This window comes from Ailuropoda melanoleuca, chromosome 5, assembly GCF_002007445.2.
Source record: "Ailuropoda melanoleuca isolate Jingjing chromosome 5, ASM200744v2, whole genome shotgun sequence".
Lineage (NCBI taxonomy): Eukaryota > Metazoa > Chordata > Mammalia > Carnivora > Ursidae > Ailuropoda > Ailuropoda melanoleuca.
Window position 1 is genome coordinate 82,490,339 of NC_048222.1, and position 17,915 is coordinate 82,508,253.

The window sequence follows — 17,915 nt, forward strand, 5'->3', positions numbered from 1 at the left end:
GAATGGCCCAGTGAGTAGTCCTGTAAAGTGAACTTGGACATCCCTTTCACTTTTCTGGTTTTGATACCCGGTCTGCAAAATGGCTAAAATATAATTATTTGCAGGAAACAAATACCTCATCTGATTTGACTTCCACATGGTCAAGTGTGTGGATGGATAAGAGATTTCACAATCCTTTTCACAGAGATTTAGCAGACACTGTGCTCATGTGTAAACATTTAGACTCTACCTCTAGTTTAAAAAAAAATTACAAACAAAAATTTCTTACGTTGCTGGTTTTTATAAAGTTTGCCTCTGCCTTTCACGGGCAATCTAAAGTTTTTCACGACCAGGGACACTTGGGGTTAGGCGGGACAGAGATGAACGATATTTCTTTGGTCCCAGGCACTGTGCGGGAGATGCGAAACCCTTGAACTTAGAAAATACTGTGACAAGAATATGCTTGAAAAATAAGGTAAAATTAAAGTGCTTCCTGACAAGCAATACAAAAAAAAAAAAAAAAGCGCCCTAGGTCACAACCAATGATTATATGTCCAATAACCGCGAAGCCCCATGTCCCTAAAGCTGCCCTCCCTAAGCTTCCTGGGAGCAGCCAGACCCCCCCCCCCGCCCCCGGCCCTCTGCAAAACAAAGACCGCAACTTCCTTCGGAACCGCGAGGCTTCCAAGCTGAGAGTGACGATTTCTTGGGCTAGCAGTACGAGAGAAACAACCTCAAGCATAGGGAGATTGTGCTCGGACGGTTCCTGATGAACTTCCCCTTTTTGTCGTTTCTCTTTTAGGACCGCGACTACAGCAAGGAGGATAGGAGCCAGCCCGGCAGTCCGCGTTAGAACCAGCCTACCGCACCTAGCGCCGGAGTCCGCTGGTGTCCTGAAGACGGCGCGCAGCGACGGCCGCCGGCGTGACCCGAAGGCCCGTGCCCCACACAGGCGCCCAGGCTCTACCCCGCATCTTCTGCCACTCGTAGGCGCTCGGGACCTCTGGGCCCTGGTGTAGATTCAGCCCCTCCTCCGGCACCTCCAGGAAGAACCAAAAATTCAATTTGGATTTTCCTATAAACAAGAGCCTAGAGTCTTTCTTACTCGACGCTGGATTTAATACGTATATATTTTTGAGATATTTGTTTTTCTTTACTTTTGATTTTTGATCTTCGTTTATGTGACAGGCTCTTACCTGTACATTATTATTATTTTTTCCATTACTGTTTTCTCTCCCTGCATTGCGCCTTGACTCGCAAGTGAGAGCGGACTCGGAAGCTGAGAGTTCGCGGGGGCGATGTACCAGAGCTTGGCCATGGCGGCCAACCACGGCCCCCCTCCCGGGGCCTACGAAGCGGGCGGCCCTGGCGCCTTCATGCACAGCGCGGGCGCTGCGTCCTCGCCAGTCTACGTGCCCACGCCGCGGGTGCCCTCCTCTGTGCTGGGCCTGTCTTACCTCCAGGGCGGAGGCGGGGGCGCTGCGGCCGGAGCCACCTCTGGCGGCAGCTCCGGTGGGGCCCCGTCGGGTGCCGGGCCCGGAACCCAGCAGGGCAGCCCGGGCTGGAGCCAGGCGGGAGCCGAGGGAGCCGCCTACACACCCCCGCCTGTGTCGCCGCGCTTCTCCTTCCCGGGAACCACTGGGTCCCTGGCCGCCGCCGCCGCCGCCGCTGCGGCCCGGGAAGCCGCGGCCTATAGCAGCGGTGGCGGAGCGGCGGGTGCGGGCCTGGCTGGCCGCGAGCAGTACGGGCGTGCGGGCTTCGCGGGCTCCTACTCCAGCCCCTATCCCGCCTACATGGCCGACGTGGGCGCGTCCTGGGCCGCGGCCGCCGCCGCCTCCGCCGGCCCCTTCGACAGCCCGGTCCTGCACAGCCTGCCCGGCAGAGCCAACCCCGCTGCCCGACACCCCAATCTCGGTGAGTACTGAGCGCAAGCACCCGGGCCGGCTGGGGACCGGAGCAGGCTGTCCTGAGCACCGTCGGGGGCATTTAATTTTTCACAAGTGTGTGTGTAGGGTGGCGGGCGGTAGGGATGAGGCAGGACGCGTGAGTTTCCAAGAAAAGCAAGCTGGAAGACAGAAGCTGGCGGCGCCGAACGATGGCGGTGGTGAAGGTCACAGCCCCAAAGAGTCCAGATTCTGTTAAGTGAGGGCGAGCCTGCTTTTTAGTTTTTCTGAAAAAGAGAGGACTGCAGGGTGGCAGGGGCTGAGTGTGTCCCCATGAAGCCCCAGACGTCGGGTATGTCTGAGCCCGCCATGCCCATCTGTAAGGTGACTGTGGGAGGCCGACGGGCTCACCGGAGAGCTGGGAGGAGCAGCCCGGCGAGCCCTTGGTGGACAGCCTTAGCGATCGCGGGGTTTCTGCTCCCATTTCCTCTCGGCCCTCCCTCGGAGTCCTCAGCAGGGAACTAATTACATTGGCTAGGGCCCAAGATCTTCTGGGCCATTTGGCGGCCCAGTTGGAGGATCCTTCGGAGTGGCAGATAATTCCTCTGTCGGGATTTCACACCTGGGACAAAGGAGGGACTGGAGCAGTGGAGATGGGTTGAACTGGGGCTGGCACCTTGTGGGTGCCTCGGGGCCAGAGCGTCTTGCGCGCTTCGCGGGTCTGCGGCGGCACAAATGGCGGGGTGAATTGAAAGCTCATGCCTGGTCAGCGTCCAGGGACACCGGCAGCCCAGAGGGATTTCTCTATAATACCTGACTTCAATGGAGACTTTGCAGCAGCTTCTGTAAGTTGAGTGGCCTCTTGTCTGGAGGGCTGAGGTTAGAAACAACAATCGTAATGGGCACAATTTAATATTTCCTGTGAATGTCATACCTGGGAACGGCAAAGGTGTGCTCCCTTGCTCCGATTTACAGATGAACAAAATGAATTCTGAGAAAGGGTCTGGTTGCCTTGGGCTGGCAAAGTAAGGGAACTGGCAACCACTAGCTCAAAATGCAAATGACTGTGGCCTCGTGGAATTTCAGGAAGGGACAGGATCGGGTTTGGTTGGAGATGGCTTTTGCGGGGGAGGGGAAGGCCAGACCTGAGAAACAAAGTTAACATTTATTGACTACCTACTAAGTGCTAAATCCTTCCACATTTGTTCTCGCTTTGAAGAGTAAAGCCTGTCCCTCCCAGGTTTCCAGTCTTAGGCTGGCTCTGAGAAAGGTCCCGGCTTTGAAGAGCTTTTAAATTATCCTCTGACACTGGGTGGCAGGGAAGGTCCCCAGGGGGGTCCAGCCAAATACACATCCCAGGTAAACTGATTAACCATGGAAGTGGCGCCGGGGCTGGGTCTGTGGCTCCAAGTTTTCCCCTCCCCTTCTCAGGGGAGCCAGACGGCACCCCCCAGGGGAGGATGGGCAACTGGCTCCGGAGCCTTTCGGAGGGCCCGAGCCAGATAGCTTTCTTGAAGCATCTCCATACAATGGCAGCTGGGGGTGGGTGTGTTGAGTGGGGGTTGTGGGGGAGGCGCTTTGGTTCTGCATTCTCAGAACTCTCCGTTGTCTCTAGAACTCTCTTTCTGGAACTTATGTTTTAAAATAGGGAGAAATGGTCCCCACAGTTCCACTTCTTTTAACTTGTGGTAGGAGTGGAAAGGTTGCTTCCTCACCCGTATAACCTGGAATGAGAATTTGGTGTTTGGTTAGGGGAAAAAAATTTCAAGGTCCAAAAATGGAGGATATATGCTTTTCTGGTCATCAGAGTTAACAACCACAAGAGTGTAAAAGAGAGAAAAAAAAAAAAGATACTGTGTGAGTGCACACAGTATTTAAATTCTAAAATGTAACCCACACCACTTAGGAGGGTGCTGAAGTAAGTAATGTTTCCCAGATTTCAGGGTCAACCAATGACAAGCTGACCTCCAAGGATCACCTCCTTGCTGAGAAGTGTGGTCTGTCTTCCCAAGACTCTGCACTGTTCCACTAGCTCAGGAAGTCCCACCTGAAGACAGCCCTGGGGTTTGGCCTAGCAGCTGGATCATCTCCTCTATACATAGCCAAGGGTGTTAAATGGTCTTCATGAAAACTTCCATGTTATCTTTGTGAGAGAGCGTGAGGCATGTGGAACTTGCTGGCAATCACATTTTCGGTGTGTTTTGTAGGTGGTACTTACATAAAAGCAAGTTAATTTAAAATCAGTGCATGTAAATAAATATTTTTTTTTATCTGTTCCTCCTATCACATGGACCCTCCTGTAAATGCCTGCCAGCTTTATCGAGGACCAACACTGGCATATTAGCTGGTGCTGAGTGATAGAAGCATGATGTGATTACTGATTCCATTATATGTATTGAGAGCCTGCTTTTTGGAGTTGCCACTGGCCCCTCAGATGGCAACACAGTGTGGTAGGTGACAGGCAAACTTTCATTTGATTCCAGGTACCCCGGTGATCGTGGGCAGGTTACTTACCTCTCAGTCTCCCCTCTTTTTCCGTAAAATGGGATAATCCTGACTACTTTCAGTGTGCTCTTATGTTAGAAAAATAAGGCAGTATTTGTGAAGTAGTTGGTTTTCGCCTCTCATAAAAGATGGCGATTTTGTTAAATAGCTACTCACAATCATGTGGAGTGACCTATTTTTTTCTGATTTTCTCAGGACTGAGGGGTTTCCCAGACCTGGGATATTTAGTGCTAAACAATACACAGAGATGGTTGGTGACCCTAAACAGACATGAAAATGGGTAGATGACCCAGTAGCATGCTGCAGTAATGATCTAAGAGCAAAGGCGAGAAGACAGAAGTGGTTCTTTCTTCTGTGTAGGAATCTGGAAGTCTTCACCTTAGTGGTGTCATCTGCATTTGGTCTAGAAGGGTAGGTAGGAATTTGCCAGGAAAAGCACAGCACCTGCAATTAAAAAAAAAAAAAAGAAAAGAAAAGTTAAACCCTCATTTGCCATCACATTTTGTAGTACTGTGAAATGATACTACACAGCTTGGCTTTTGTGTAAATAATATATTTACAGCCATAGGTAAAACCGCATGGACTCACTCACTCTTCACCTTGGTAACTAGTTTCAATTTCAATGAGAAGAAATAAGAGAACAACTTTATTTCTTTATGAAGTATTAACTGCCTCATTTTTAACAATAGTTAATATCTTGCCAGAGTTCTTATGTTGGTTTGGAAAAGACAAAAATCAAAGTAATAAAACCAGCAAGGGCCTCTGTAAAGCCGTGCACTTAGGTTGGAAGGAGTTATTTTGCCTTGACTGCAATGTATATGAACTTCAGCTCATTCCAAGTTCAATATGAGCCTGACCCTGAAACAACTGCTGACATCATTAATTAGGCTGCATTAATGGAATTATGTGACCTTACTGCGGGCAGGTGCAGAGTCTTAGTCATATTTAAGTGCCAGGCACATGCTGGGCACTGGGCAAATATTTGAGTAGAGATCTAGGAGGCAGTTGCCACAGTACTCTGCCCAGGTCACAACACACGCAGTGGCTGCTTCAGAGGCCCATTGGGGATCCTGGGGGAAGAGGAACAGGGTGGGGAGAGGGTTCTGGAACCCTTGAGAAACCACTGAAGCTGCTTTAGGTTTGCTGAGAGAGAGAGAATGACTGTGTAAAAATACGTGACGGGGCGCCTGGGTGGCTCAGTGGGTTAAGTGTCTGACTCTTGGTTTTGGCTCAGATCATGATCGCAGCGTCATTAGACTGAGCCCTGTGTCCAGCTCTGGGCTCAGCGGGGAGTCTGCTAGAAATTCTCTCTCCCTCTCCTTCTGCCCCCCTCTCTCAAATAAATAAATACATCTTTAAAAAAAATACACTTGAAAGGCAAAAGCCTACGTCCTTTTAACATTGCGTTGCTCCAGGGGAGCGAACATTAGGTTTGGCAAGAACACTTTCTCACACACGATTGTAGTTGCTGAGGTGGAATATGGAATATGGCTTCTCTTAATAATAAACCCCCAGGCACTGAAAGTGCTTAAGGGGATTGTGGGTTGCTATCTGCTCTTGGAGCTGGGCGGGAAATGCTTGCGTTTCAAGGGCTAGAGCCCATGTTTGTATGCACGTGAGATGGAGCAGGTAAGAAAGCTGTGTCTCCTTGTGAAGGAACCAGTCAGGGTGGTTATATTAGGTATATTAGTTTGTCAAAACGCGTGGAAATGCACTTTTAAAACAGGAGTATTTGTATGTACGTTAAACCACAATAAAGTTGATTTTTGTATTAATTAATGCTTGCAAATACTTAAAGCAGAAAAGGAGACCATGGAAATTATGTGTAAATATGCCGTGAAGGAAGTAGTATTGTAGCAGATGTTCCTGGAAAAGCGAAGAAAATATGCTTTGTTATGAAATAACAATTCTTTCAGGTAATAGAGAAACAAGCAATTATAATGCTGTCAAAGGATCTCAAATTTTTAAAATCATTTTAAGGGTTGATTAAAAAAAAATAACACAGTGAAATACACGCATATCACCCAGAGTGTCAGCCAGGTGGTTTCTTTAAAAGCTCTGCCTCATTCGTGGGGTCGTGAGAGTTTGCTTATGGTATAGGTCAGTGGAAAACTCTCTCAAGTGTTTTCTGGATCTTTGGGGACTTGCTTATCAATGAAGCTGGTTTCTTTCAGAGCCAGTTCATTTATATAGGGAACCTTGCAAGATCAACTCTAAAGTAGCTTGTTTGGCTAGGGAATGATTTGTCAGTCTCCGAGAAAACTAAAGTTGTTTGACTTTCCGGTTACCACCCTGAGCAGGTCAGTCAGAGCTGGGGCTGGTCTGTGGTGCTAGATTGGGAACCAATTGAGTGGGGAAGGTGTGTGCAGGGTGGCCAGGGGTGTGTCACTGCTTCCAGTGAGATCTGTCACCTGCCCAATTGTGTCCCTTCAAAAGGTCAGGCCACATTTGCTAGGCACTTTCTAAGCACTCAGGTAGAATGATGCACAGGAGACAGTTTTAGATAACACTTTCTTCTGTATCCCTTTCCTTTTTTTTTTTTTTTTTAACTTAAATGAGCTAAGAAAACAAACATTCTCTGAGGCGTGGGGAAACAGGAACTCTGATACCTGTGGGTGGGAGTGTAAATTGGTATAAACTTTATGGACAGCCCTTGGTGATATCCAACAAATTTTAAGGTAGCTACCCTTGACCCAGAAATTTAACTTCTAGGAATTTATTCTGCAAATACACTGGCACAGTTGTAGCCCTGTTTGTAATAACAAAAATTGGGAATAACCTATATGTTTATTATCAGGGGAATGTTTGTATACATATCATACATACAAACAATAGGATATCATGTAGACTTAAAAATTTAGGAAATTCATTACGTGATGGTATAGAGTCCTCTCCAAAGATATATTTATAAGTGCAGGGTATGTATATTGCCTGTTACTTGTTAAAGAAAAAAAGAGAGAGAGAGAGCAGGGGTGGCTGGGTAGCTCATTCAGTTAAGGGTCCAACTCTTTTTTTTTTTTTAAGATTTTTTTTTATTTATTTGCCAGAGAGAGAGCGAGTGTGAAAGTATAAGCAGGGGGAGCTGCAGGCAGAGGGAGAAGCAGGTTCACCACTAAGCAGGGAGCCAGATGCGGGACTCGATGCCAGGACCCTGGGATCATGACCTGAGCCAAAGGCAGATGCTTAACCAAGTGATCCACCCAGGCATCCCTAGGTGTCTGACTCTTAATCTCAGTGCAGTCTTGATCTCAGGGTCCTGAGTTCAAGCCTTGTGTTGGGCTCTATGCTGGGTGTGGAACCTACTTAAAAAAAAAAGAGAGAGAGAAAGAGAAGAAAAGAGTGTATGCATTTGAAAATACTTAATATATCTCTGGAAATATAAGGAATTTGTAATCCTTTGCCCATGGAGAGGATAACTGGGTAGGTGAAGGATAAGGGTGGGGAAAGCACTTATACAACATATGTCTTGGAACTTTTTGATTTTTTTTTTTTTTTAGATTTATGTATTTCAATTTAGAGCAAACGGGGAGGGGCAGAAGCTGAGGGAATCTCAAGGGGGTGGGGCAGAGGGAGAGAGAATCTCAAGCGGACTCTGTGCAGAGCATGGAGCCTGATATGGGGCTCAATCCCTTGACCCTGAGATCATGACCTGAGCTGAAACCAAGAGTCGGGTGCCCAACTGACTACACCACCCAAGCACCCCTGTGGAACCTTTCGAATTTTTAACCAACTCAACCATGTTTTATTTAATTTATTTTTTTTAAAGATTTTTTATTTATTTATTTGACAGAGATAGAGACAGCCAGCGAGAGAGGGAACCCAAGCAGGGGGAGTGGGAGAGGAAGAAGCAGGCTCATAGCAGAGGAGCCTGATGTGGGTCTCGATCCCGGAACGCCGGGATCACACCCTGAGCCGAAGGCAGACGCTTAACCACTGTGCCACCCAGGCGCCCCTAATTTATTTTTTAAGATTATTTATTTATTTATTTGAGAGCGAGAGAGAGAGAAAGAGCGTGCACAAGCACGAGCAGGGGGAGAGGGAGAAGCAGGCTGGGAGCTGGGAGCTGGGGGGCTCGATTCCAGGTCATTGGGATCATGACCCAAGCTGAAGGCAGACACTTAACTGACTGAGCCACCGAGGCGCCCCTTAACCTTTTTTTAGTAGTCACTTCTATGCTTCTTTATTAGCCCCATTAAATAATAAAACACTTTCAAAATATAGGGAGGTCAAAAAAATATAGGGAGGTTAAAGTTAAGTTTTATTTGATTTTATGCTTTATCATCTTAGCCAATTTTTTTTCTAAGATCTTATTTATTTATTAGAGAGAGAGATAGCCAGCGAGAGAGGGAACACAGGCAGGGGGAACGGCAGGGAGAGGAAGAAGCAGGCTCCCAGCGGAGCAGGGATCACGACTGAGCCGAAGGCAGACACTTAATGACTGAGCCACCCAGCGCCCCACCTTAGGCATTTTTAAGTGTAGGGTTCAGTAGTGTTAAATACATTCACATCGTTGAAACAGACTGTCAGAACTTTTCATTTTGCAAAACTGAAACTCTGTACCAATTAAACAACAGCTCTCTGTTTCCTCCTCCCTAGCCCATGGTAGCTGCCATTTTAATTTCTGTCTCTTGTGAATACTGTACGTACCTCAGGTCAGTGAAATCGTATAGTATTCATCTTTTCGTGACTGGCTTATTTCACTTAGCATAATGTCCTCAAGGTTCATCCATGTTGCAATATGTCCTATGATTTCCTTCCTTTCTAACACTGAATAATATTCCATTGTATGTATATATCACATTTTTTAAGTCCATTCATCCATCAACACTTGAGTTGTTTCCACCTCTTGTGAATAATGCTGCTGGGAACATTAGTGTGCAAAGGGAATCTTTTGAATTTTGAACCATGTGAATATATTACCAATTAAAAAAACATACCAAACCAATTAAGTTATTAAAGAGACATACAGCATTTATGAATTAACTTCCTGAGAGTCTCTCTCCCTCACTTTATTTAAAACAGGGTTCTATATCTAGAGTTATGGATGCACAGGAAAAGTACTTTGTAGTATAAATTGTTGTTTATTGAATTTAGCTTTTGGTTTTTGCTTATCCAACAGGCAATTGCTTTACCGAGGGAACAGAAAACCCTTATTCTACACTCAGTAATGTCTGTTGGTAGCAAATTTCAGCAGTTGTCAAATTGCTGGGATTGGGGCACAGACACAGGTGCCCTTTCTTGGTGTGGCAGTTCTCTCTCAGGTTGTACTGGGGCTAGAACCGGAAAACCATGAAGGCAGTGATAGGATTATGTTAGAAAACAAATTACCTTCCCCCAAGGCAAGCTAAGTCTTTTAACCAATTCTTTTCAGCCTGTCCCTTTTTTTTTTTTTTTAAGATTTTATTTATTTATTTGAGAGAGTGAGTTCGAGAGCGCAAGCAGGGGGAGAGAGAGGAGCGGATTCTCCACTGAGCAGGGAGCACAATGTGGGGCTCGATGTGGGGCTCAATCCCAGGACCCTAGGATCAGGACCTGAGCCTAAGACAGCCCAGGCACCCCTCAGCCTGTCCTTTTAAGGCAATTGAGTTGTACCGAATTTAGAGCTGAAGCCCTTTGCAAATGTTGCTGCTTTTGTTTGCATACAAAAGAGGAAGGACTGACTTCCATTTTTCCATTGCCTTGCTCTAGAGGGCAATTCTTGGAGGCCCCTGGATGCTGCTGCTTTAAGGACTTGAAGGAGCCTTTTTGATATCTGACAGTATTTGTCCGCTGGTGACCTTTTTGATCTGCACATCCTGAATAAGGTGCAGGTGATAAGCCCCTCTCATGGTTTGGGAATGGGTATCACTGTTCTGTCAACTTTCTATGGTGCATGTTGTAACACAGTCCATGAAGGATTATTTAAACATTTTATTGGCTAACTATAGAGCTCTTTCTTTGTCTCCTTCTAAAGCAGGTAGGGAAGATGATATGGGTGGGATTATAATAGGAATAACCTTTGATCTGTTTTAATTTGTACAAAATAAATTTACAAGTTTGGATACATTCATTTTTGGAAACTAACAACTTTTTAGGGACAGGAATTTCTGTCTTGTGCTTTATACGTGCCTATATCTTGCTCTCTATGGTGCAATTTATATATAGTAAGTTGGATCCTTTATCAAGTGGGGGAAGTCGTCATGTGATAGGGACTTTTAAGTCCTTCTTGAGAGGCAGATATGGTCTCCATTTTACAGGAGACATAACTGATCCTCAGAAAGTTTAAGTAGTCTGTCCAAGTTCCCAGTGGTAGTAAGCAACAGTTCTGGCTTAGAACTCAGGTAAGTCCAATTTCTAGGACTTCCATGCTTTCCTTTCATTTACCTCCTTTTGCATTTGCCACGCTTAAGATGAGGGTGCTTATCCCATCAGGACCATAAGGTGCATGGTGGTTGAAAGACTCAAACTTTAGGATTTTTTTTTTAAAGAATTTATTTATTCGAGAGAGAGCCCATGAGAGAGCATGGGGGAGAGGCAGAAGGAGAGGCAGAAGCAGACACCCTGCTGAGCAGGGGAGCCCGCCACTGGCTCCATCCCAGGACCCTGGGATCATGACCTGAGCCAAAGGCAGATGCTTCACTTACTGAGCCATCCAGGGGCCCCTCAGACTTTAGGATTTTCTATTATTATTTGGTCTCCGCCTGCTCCCTCTCCCCAAGGTAGTTTTCCCTCTGTGTTCCTGCTTCCCACCAATGCTTTTCCAGGTGCACTATTTTCTCTAGTTACCTTCCATCTTATTCTGATTCTGCCCACTCTGCACTTGGGGAGTACGATGTTAGGAATCCCTGCCTTACTTCAACTTCCTTTTCAGCCTCCTGATTCTGCTGTGCAGAGAATTAAAGAGAGATTTCCCAGAATTCAGACCCTCCAAGCTAGAGGAGTCTCTCATTCTGGGAGCATTGCTGGCTGCAAAAGAAGGGCAAAACTATATGGTTCTATCAAAAAATCCTTTTCCTAAAAGAAACCTACAACCAGCTTTTCTGTATTCCCTTTCCTCTGAAGATTCAGATGTGTCTGTGGTAGGAGCAGAGAAAGGAGGGGAGAAAAGCACTGTAGTAATTATGGTTTTAATGAAGATGAGAATAGAGGTATGGATGAGGACAGTGACTGAGCCACATGCGGTTGGGCTGAGCTGAAACAAACCATCAGTGGAAGCTTTCTCGTTTCTGGCAGGGGGCCTATGGTTTTATCTATTACTGCTCTGTAATCAGAATTGAGCCAGGATATTCAAGCCTCTTATCTGAATGAAGGGAATTTGGTTTTCTGGCCTTCAGCATTTTGCAGAAGTCCCAAAATTGACTTCATGGCTCTAAGTATCTTTCTTTCCACCAAAGGTGGAGTATAATCCAGACAGGTAAGCCTTTCCATACGTTTAAAGTCATCAAAAAGCCTCTGCGAGTGGAATGTGAGGCTCTCTTTCCCTCTGCGATGAATAGTCACAGATACACCTTATTTTGGACGATGAGAAATCAAGGAGATACCACCACAGTTTGGTGGATTATTAAGCCATAGGCTTTGGGAGTCCCTAAGTGCAGATCTTAAAATGGAATTGATTCTTAAATTATTTTTGTAGTCTTCCCTTTTTCCTCTCAGTTTAAAACTCCATTTTTACTTCTAGAAATCCAGTCAAACTTTATCACCTCCATTCAGAATTGATCAATAGCAACTGGTGAGCAGGTTAATTATAATCGCAGAATAAACGATGAAGTCTCAAAGTTCACCACTTTTGCAATGTTTCCAAACCCCTCGGGGACCGTGCCAAGAGACTCTCATTGACCCATTCAGAGCAGGTGTGGGAGTTTGAGCCAGGGGCAGACAATCGGATCTGATTCAAGACAACTCAATTTGGTTTCTTATCTGCAGCTTTTCCTATCTTACGATGTCTGTCATTTCAGATAAAAAAAAAAGTTCAGTCAATTGAGCTGGGAAATGGCAAGTTACGTGTTCTTCTGATAAAAGTTTTTGAGTTGTTGTTTTATCAGATTGGGTTGAAATTGTATGTTTCTGTCAAGGTCTGCAATGACCTTTTCAGATATTTTATCAGGTATTAGGTGGGGAAACCTTTTTTTTTCGTTCTCTCTTCGACCTAGCAAAGAATGACCTGACTTCCAAGATCATAAATCAAACCAGGTAAAGAGAAGCAATAATACAAGTTACCCCTCGAAATTGACTAGGTGGGGGGAAAACAAACAACAAATAAAACCTTTCCCTAGCTCACAGAAAGAACTTAACTTGACCCTAAATAAAGAATGTGGTTCTCACAGAGTACACACTTAATAGGAAAATACTGCTTATTTGAAAAAAGAAAATGTTTTCCAGGTCAAAGATGGCTTCAGAAAAGCAAATAGTATTTTTTTTTAAATAGTATCAGTAACACTTAATTGTCCTTCTTTTCTTAACCTCCATGTATGTTTAATATGGAAAAAATGAAAAACTCATATACACCAGCACACAAATAGTTGGTAATCTTACCACCCAAAGATAACCACCGTTAGGCATTAATCCTTGACTTCTTGGTTACCATACATATACAGGCATGTGTATATGTATATATTTAAACAGTCATAAAAGTTACTGTTTAGTTATTTCAGCATTGAAGATAGTTTTTAAAGATCAGTGACCCAGACTGGCTCCTGAAGTCAGATCCCTTAAGTGGAGCAAAGATGGGGAATTTCAGGGCAGAAGGAATGGCCAGTAATAAATAGCCAGTCAAATGGGAGAGTTGTGTGTAAAACTTAGTGTTTCCATCTTCTAGGTTATTTTGTATATAGCCAGTTTGAAGCTAGAACATATGATTACGTTGTACATGGTTCTGCCTTGAAGTGAGGTGACCAGCTGCAGGATTAGTTGATTTGTGAGGCTCTGATTTGCTGGAACCATAAGCGGGAGCTTTCAACCCACTTTTTAGAAAGGGAAGTCAATGAGGTGAAGGCCCATCAGTCTGGCACCAAGGGTGCCTAGGACCCTGTCCTGTGCTCTCCTTTTCCGGCTGTATGACTTTGGGCAGCTCACCATGCCTCTCTTAGCTCGAGTGCCAGCATTTGTAAGGTTCAGATATCACTCCAGGAGCAGAAATGGTAAGAAGGGGAAGGGCGGCTCTAGGGCCCTTTGGGGTATTTAAAATCCAGGGTATTATACATCCCCCAGGATAATAGTTGATGTTGGCTTTGTCTTTCCTCATACTAAGGCTATCATAGTAACTTGTAACCTTCCTGAGCTTGCCTGGGCATCAAATTCAAATTCGTGCAGTCTCTGTAATGCTGATTTCCATGGCCACCTGCCTCATTTCGAAATTTGGGGTTTGATGGGCAGTTTTTTTTTTTATTAGACATAATAAAATACTTAACCCCTAAAATGTAAGAACAACTTTTGGAAAACATGGGTTAAGTAATCTCAGAGTTGGTCTCAGTTTTTTGTTCCTTTGGTTTTGCTTTTCTGTTATTACTAAACCCATTTGGTGTCTGAGTTTCTAGGAGCCCGTGGAGACCCACAGAAGTAGAGCTCCATTCCAAACACCAGTTCCAAACACATCATTTGTTTTGTCAGTCAACCACCAGCCAGCAGATGTTTTTGCCTGCCTCCTGTGAACTGGGCATGTGTTTGGCTTTTGGAGATCAAAAATGAACAAGATGGCCTTTCTATCTCAGCAGCTTCCAGTGTGGGAGGGGAGATGAAGAGCGAATGTGCCGTCTTGGTGCAGGCAGGGCGCTGGCAGGGTAAATCTGGGTTCCACGGGAGCCCTTAGCATGCTTACACTGGCCTGCCACCCCAGACCAGGCTTCCTGGTGGAGGGGACTCCTATGTTGTGTCCGCAAGGCGATGACTGCCTCCCCTCTGTATTTCCGCACCCATTCCCAATTAGAGAAAGAACTCCGATGGAAAGGAGGCAGCATGCTAGAAGGATGTTTTGGAGGAGTCACGTGTATGTGCGTTAGCAGTAGGGCACAGCATGGCAGTGTGGTTTGTGTCTAGGCTGAGGTGGAAAGAAGGGGCAGAACTCCAGGCCAACCCTAGTTCCCAAACAGGATCCCTGCCCTGGGAAGTAGAGGGGCGTGGCTAATCCAGGAGGTGGGGTCCCACCCTCTTTTGTGATCCCACCCACTTCTGGTACTGCCTCTAGAGGTGAGGTGGGTGCCAGAAGTGGCCTCGATTAGGAATATAGATAATTACAGGGAAAAATACTGTTTATGCAGGTATGTGTCGCTAGACCCCATAGGATGGCTTAGCCAGAGCGTCTGCCTCCCGGGAAGTTTTGAGTGAAGATAAAGATTTTAAGTTCAATTCTCTTCATCCCCGAGCTTCAACAAATAGCAACTCATGACAAGCTGTATTTCATCTATATGCCCCCTTCTGCCATACTATGTTATTTTGAAGGAAATTCCAGACAACTTATCATTTCATCTATAGATACTTCTGTATGAAAAGATATAAGGACACTTAAAAATATATCTAGCCCCAGTGCCAGTGTCACTCTGATTTGAATTAACTCTCACTCCTTAATGTCATTAAATGTCCAGTCAGTGTTCAAATTTTCTACTTGTCTAATTTTCTTAGATTATTTGTCCAAATCAGGTCCATATGTTGCCTCTGTTGATAAGTCTCACGTTTCTTTTAACCTGGAAGTTCTCCTTTTACCCTTTCTTCTTTTTCTTGCTATATATTTGCTAAAAAAATTAGGCTTTTCCTGTAAACTTTTCCTGCTCGGCAGCCTAGATTTTGTTGGTTGCATTTCCTTCATACATTTAACATGTGCCTCTGTCCTGTTTTTTCATGTAAATCTGTAATTGGAAAAATAGACTTGATCACATTCAGCAATCATTGATGGACATTGCCTAGATCCATTATTCCATTAGGAGTTGCAAATGGTGATATTCTAATGCTCTCATTTATTATCTAAAATACATGCCTTACAATAAAAAATACTTCAGATACCAAATATTTGGTTACCCTGAGATACTGTTTGTATAGGAAAGGCAGGATGAATGCTTGCTGCTTTCACTTTACTTTTCAGAATAATGAATTAGTTCCGGGGCGCCTGGGTGGCACAGCGGTTAAGCATCTGCCTTCAGCTCAGGGCGTGATCCCGGCGTTCTGGGATCGAGCCCCACATCAGGCTCTTCCACTATGAGCCTGCTTCTTCCTCTCCCACTCTCCCTGCTTCTGTTCCCTCTCTCGCTGGCTGTCTCTATCTCTGTCAAATAAATAAATAAAATCTTTAAAAAAAAAAAAAGAATAATGAATTAGTTCCCTGACAGCCTTCAAAGATTACCAATGAAAATTTTTTTAGTATCGTTGAGATTTAAACATATATGATGTGTTATAATCCATGTAGCTATTATCCTGATTGAAGCTCAGATTGTTCTGTCTTTGCCAGTGGGAACCTATCCAAATTGGCTCCTGAGTTCTTTTGACAAAGTCTTAGTTTCTTGCTTTCTGTATGATAAAATATTCCAAGCTCTTCTTAGCATCTTCTCTTCCCAGACCTGGATTTGGCTTTTTCTCTAGGAAGTGCTGGCTCCTTTTAGTGAGGAATGGTATTTGGACACCTTTCCTAGAGCTAGCTGTAATAGTTGTGCTTTTTGCCCTTGGGTTAGTAATTCCACGTAGAGTTAGGAAAAGCTTCCCCCATCCCACCCAAAGAGAAGATAAAGTATGGTGTCATGTGTTGATACCATACTTCCGATTGAAATTTAGGACTAAAACGCTTTTACTTCCCTTTACGCATCTTTTTAAAAACTCTGCCAGGATATACACAACACAAAATTGACCATTTTAACCATTTTTAAGTGTACAGCTCAGTGGCATTAAGTGCATGCACGTTGTTGTACAACCATCACCCACCATCCCTTTCCAGAACTTCTTCCCCATCTGAAACTGTGTATCCCTTCCCTCTCTCCCCAGCCCCTGACAGCCACGCTTCTCCTTTCGCTCTATGAATTTGATACTAGTTACTTCACATAAGTGAAATCATACAGTATCTGTCCTTCTGTGTCTGGATTATTTCACTTAGCGTAACGTTCTCCAGGTTCATCCATGTTGTGGCATGTGTCAGAATGTCCTTCCTTTAAAGGCTGAATAATATCCCATTGTATGGATAGACCACATTTTGTTTATCCATTCATCTGTGATGGACTCTTGGGTTGCGTCTGCCTTTTGGCAATTGTAAGCAACACTGCTGTGAACATGGGTCTACACATAATCTGTTTGAGTCCCTGCTTTTTGTTCTTTGGGGTGTATACCCAGAAGTGGAACTGCTGGATTGTATAGTCATTCTGTGTGGTTTGAGGAGCCCCCATACTGTTTTCCATGGAAGCTGTACCTTTTACATCTTTCATTCATCTTTACAGCTATAAATCTTTTCACTCACACCCAAAATTACATTCTCAACAACCCCAACATAATTTCACATTTGCTCTATGCCATAACATCCACAGAGTCTCAGAGAAACATCAACACTTCGTCTAACTGTCTGTTACCAAAACCAGTTTTGTGTGTTTGTTTTGGTCATTCCTTGCCTTTTGATTTTGGGGTTACCGCCAGTGTTTCCAGCTTTTGGCTTTGTACTCCTCTTCAACTACATGAGTCGAATTACTCCTGCTGGACTCCCCATGCCTCTTGCCTCTTGATGCAGTGCTCCACCCTAGATGGCCATGTTGGGCATTTTGGGCATTAGCCCCCATTTCTCAAAACTTTTCCCAGCACACCAGCTGCCTGGTTCCATTTCAGGGATTGACAAAGTTGACACAGTTGGGGCCAGATATGCAGGGCCTTGAAATTGGGCAGAGGAGTTTGGGGCTTTATGAATAGAGGGTAAACATATTGAATCAGTAAACTGGGAATACGTACACACAGAGAGATTTTGTGTGTGTGTGTGTGTGTGTGAGTGTGTTGGCTGTCTGGCATGGAGACAGAAAGCAGGTGGCTCAGTGAGAGGCTGTCAGAAGTATTCTCTAGCCTGGAGAATGAATGAGTAAAGACAAAAGACATGGAAGGAAAGGCAAGGAAAAATGACCACTCCAGACTGGCCAAAGAAGGGCATGGGTGAAAACCATGGTCATTACCTTTCTTTTGAGTCTCTACAGCCTTCATTTGAGGACAAAGTGGTGTGGGAGGTATGTGTAAGACAACTTTCATGCACTTCTCATCCCCCTAGTTTACATAGGAAGGGGGTGGGGTGGTCATCTTGAAGTTGCTCACCTGGAAATTGCATTCAAGTTGGCTTCATCTCTTTTGGATTTTGAACTCTTCTTCCATGTTGTCATGGAGAGTCAGTCCTACTGTATAGCTGTCCTGCTTAGCTGATAATCTCCTGGTTGGGTGGGGGTGGGGATGGGCAGGAGGGGACACACAGTAGCAAATGGGACACGAGATCAAGGCGGGAACCCTGGGTTTGAGGCCTCACTCACATCACTGACCACTCCTGTGGACCAAGCCAAGTCATTTCTTCATTCTGTAGGATTCTACTTCCCATCAGGAACTCGTACCCTTTTTTTTTTTTTTTTTTGGCCC

General features: G+C 45.0%; 1 protein-coding gene across 5 annotated transcripts in view; it reads left to right on the forward strand.

The window, feature by feature from the left end:
• The window catches only part of GATA4 (GATA binding protein 4), an 85,371-nt gene that overhangs the window by 31,194 nt on the left and 36,262 nt on the right, over positions 1–17,915 (forward strand). For all 5 annotated transcript variants that reach the window (XM_034661370.1, XM_034661371.1, XM_019804237.2 and 2 more), the window contains one exon: positions 782–1,893. In XM_034661370.1, coding sequence (XP_034517261.1) covers positions 1,278–1,893 — 616 coding nt within the window. In that variant the 5' untranslated portion in view covers positions 782–1,277. The remainder of the gene's footprint in view (positions 1–781; positions 1,894–17,915) is intronic.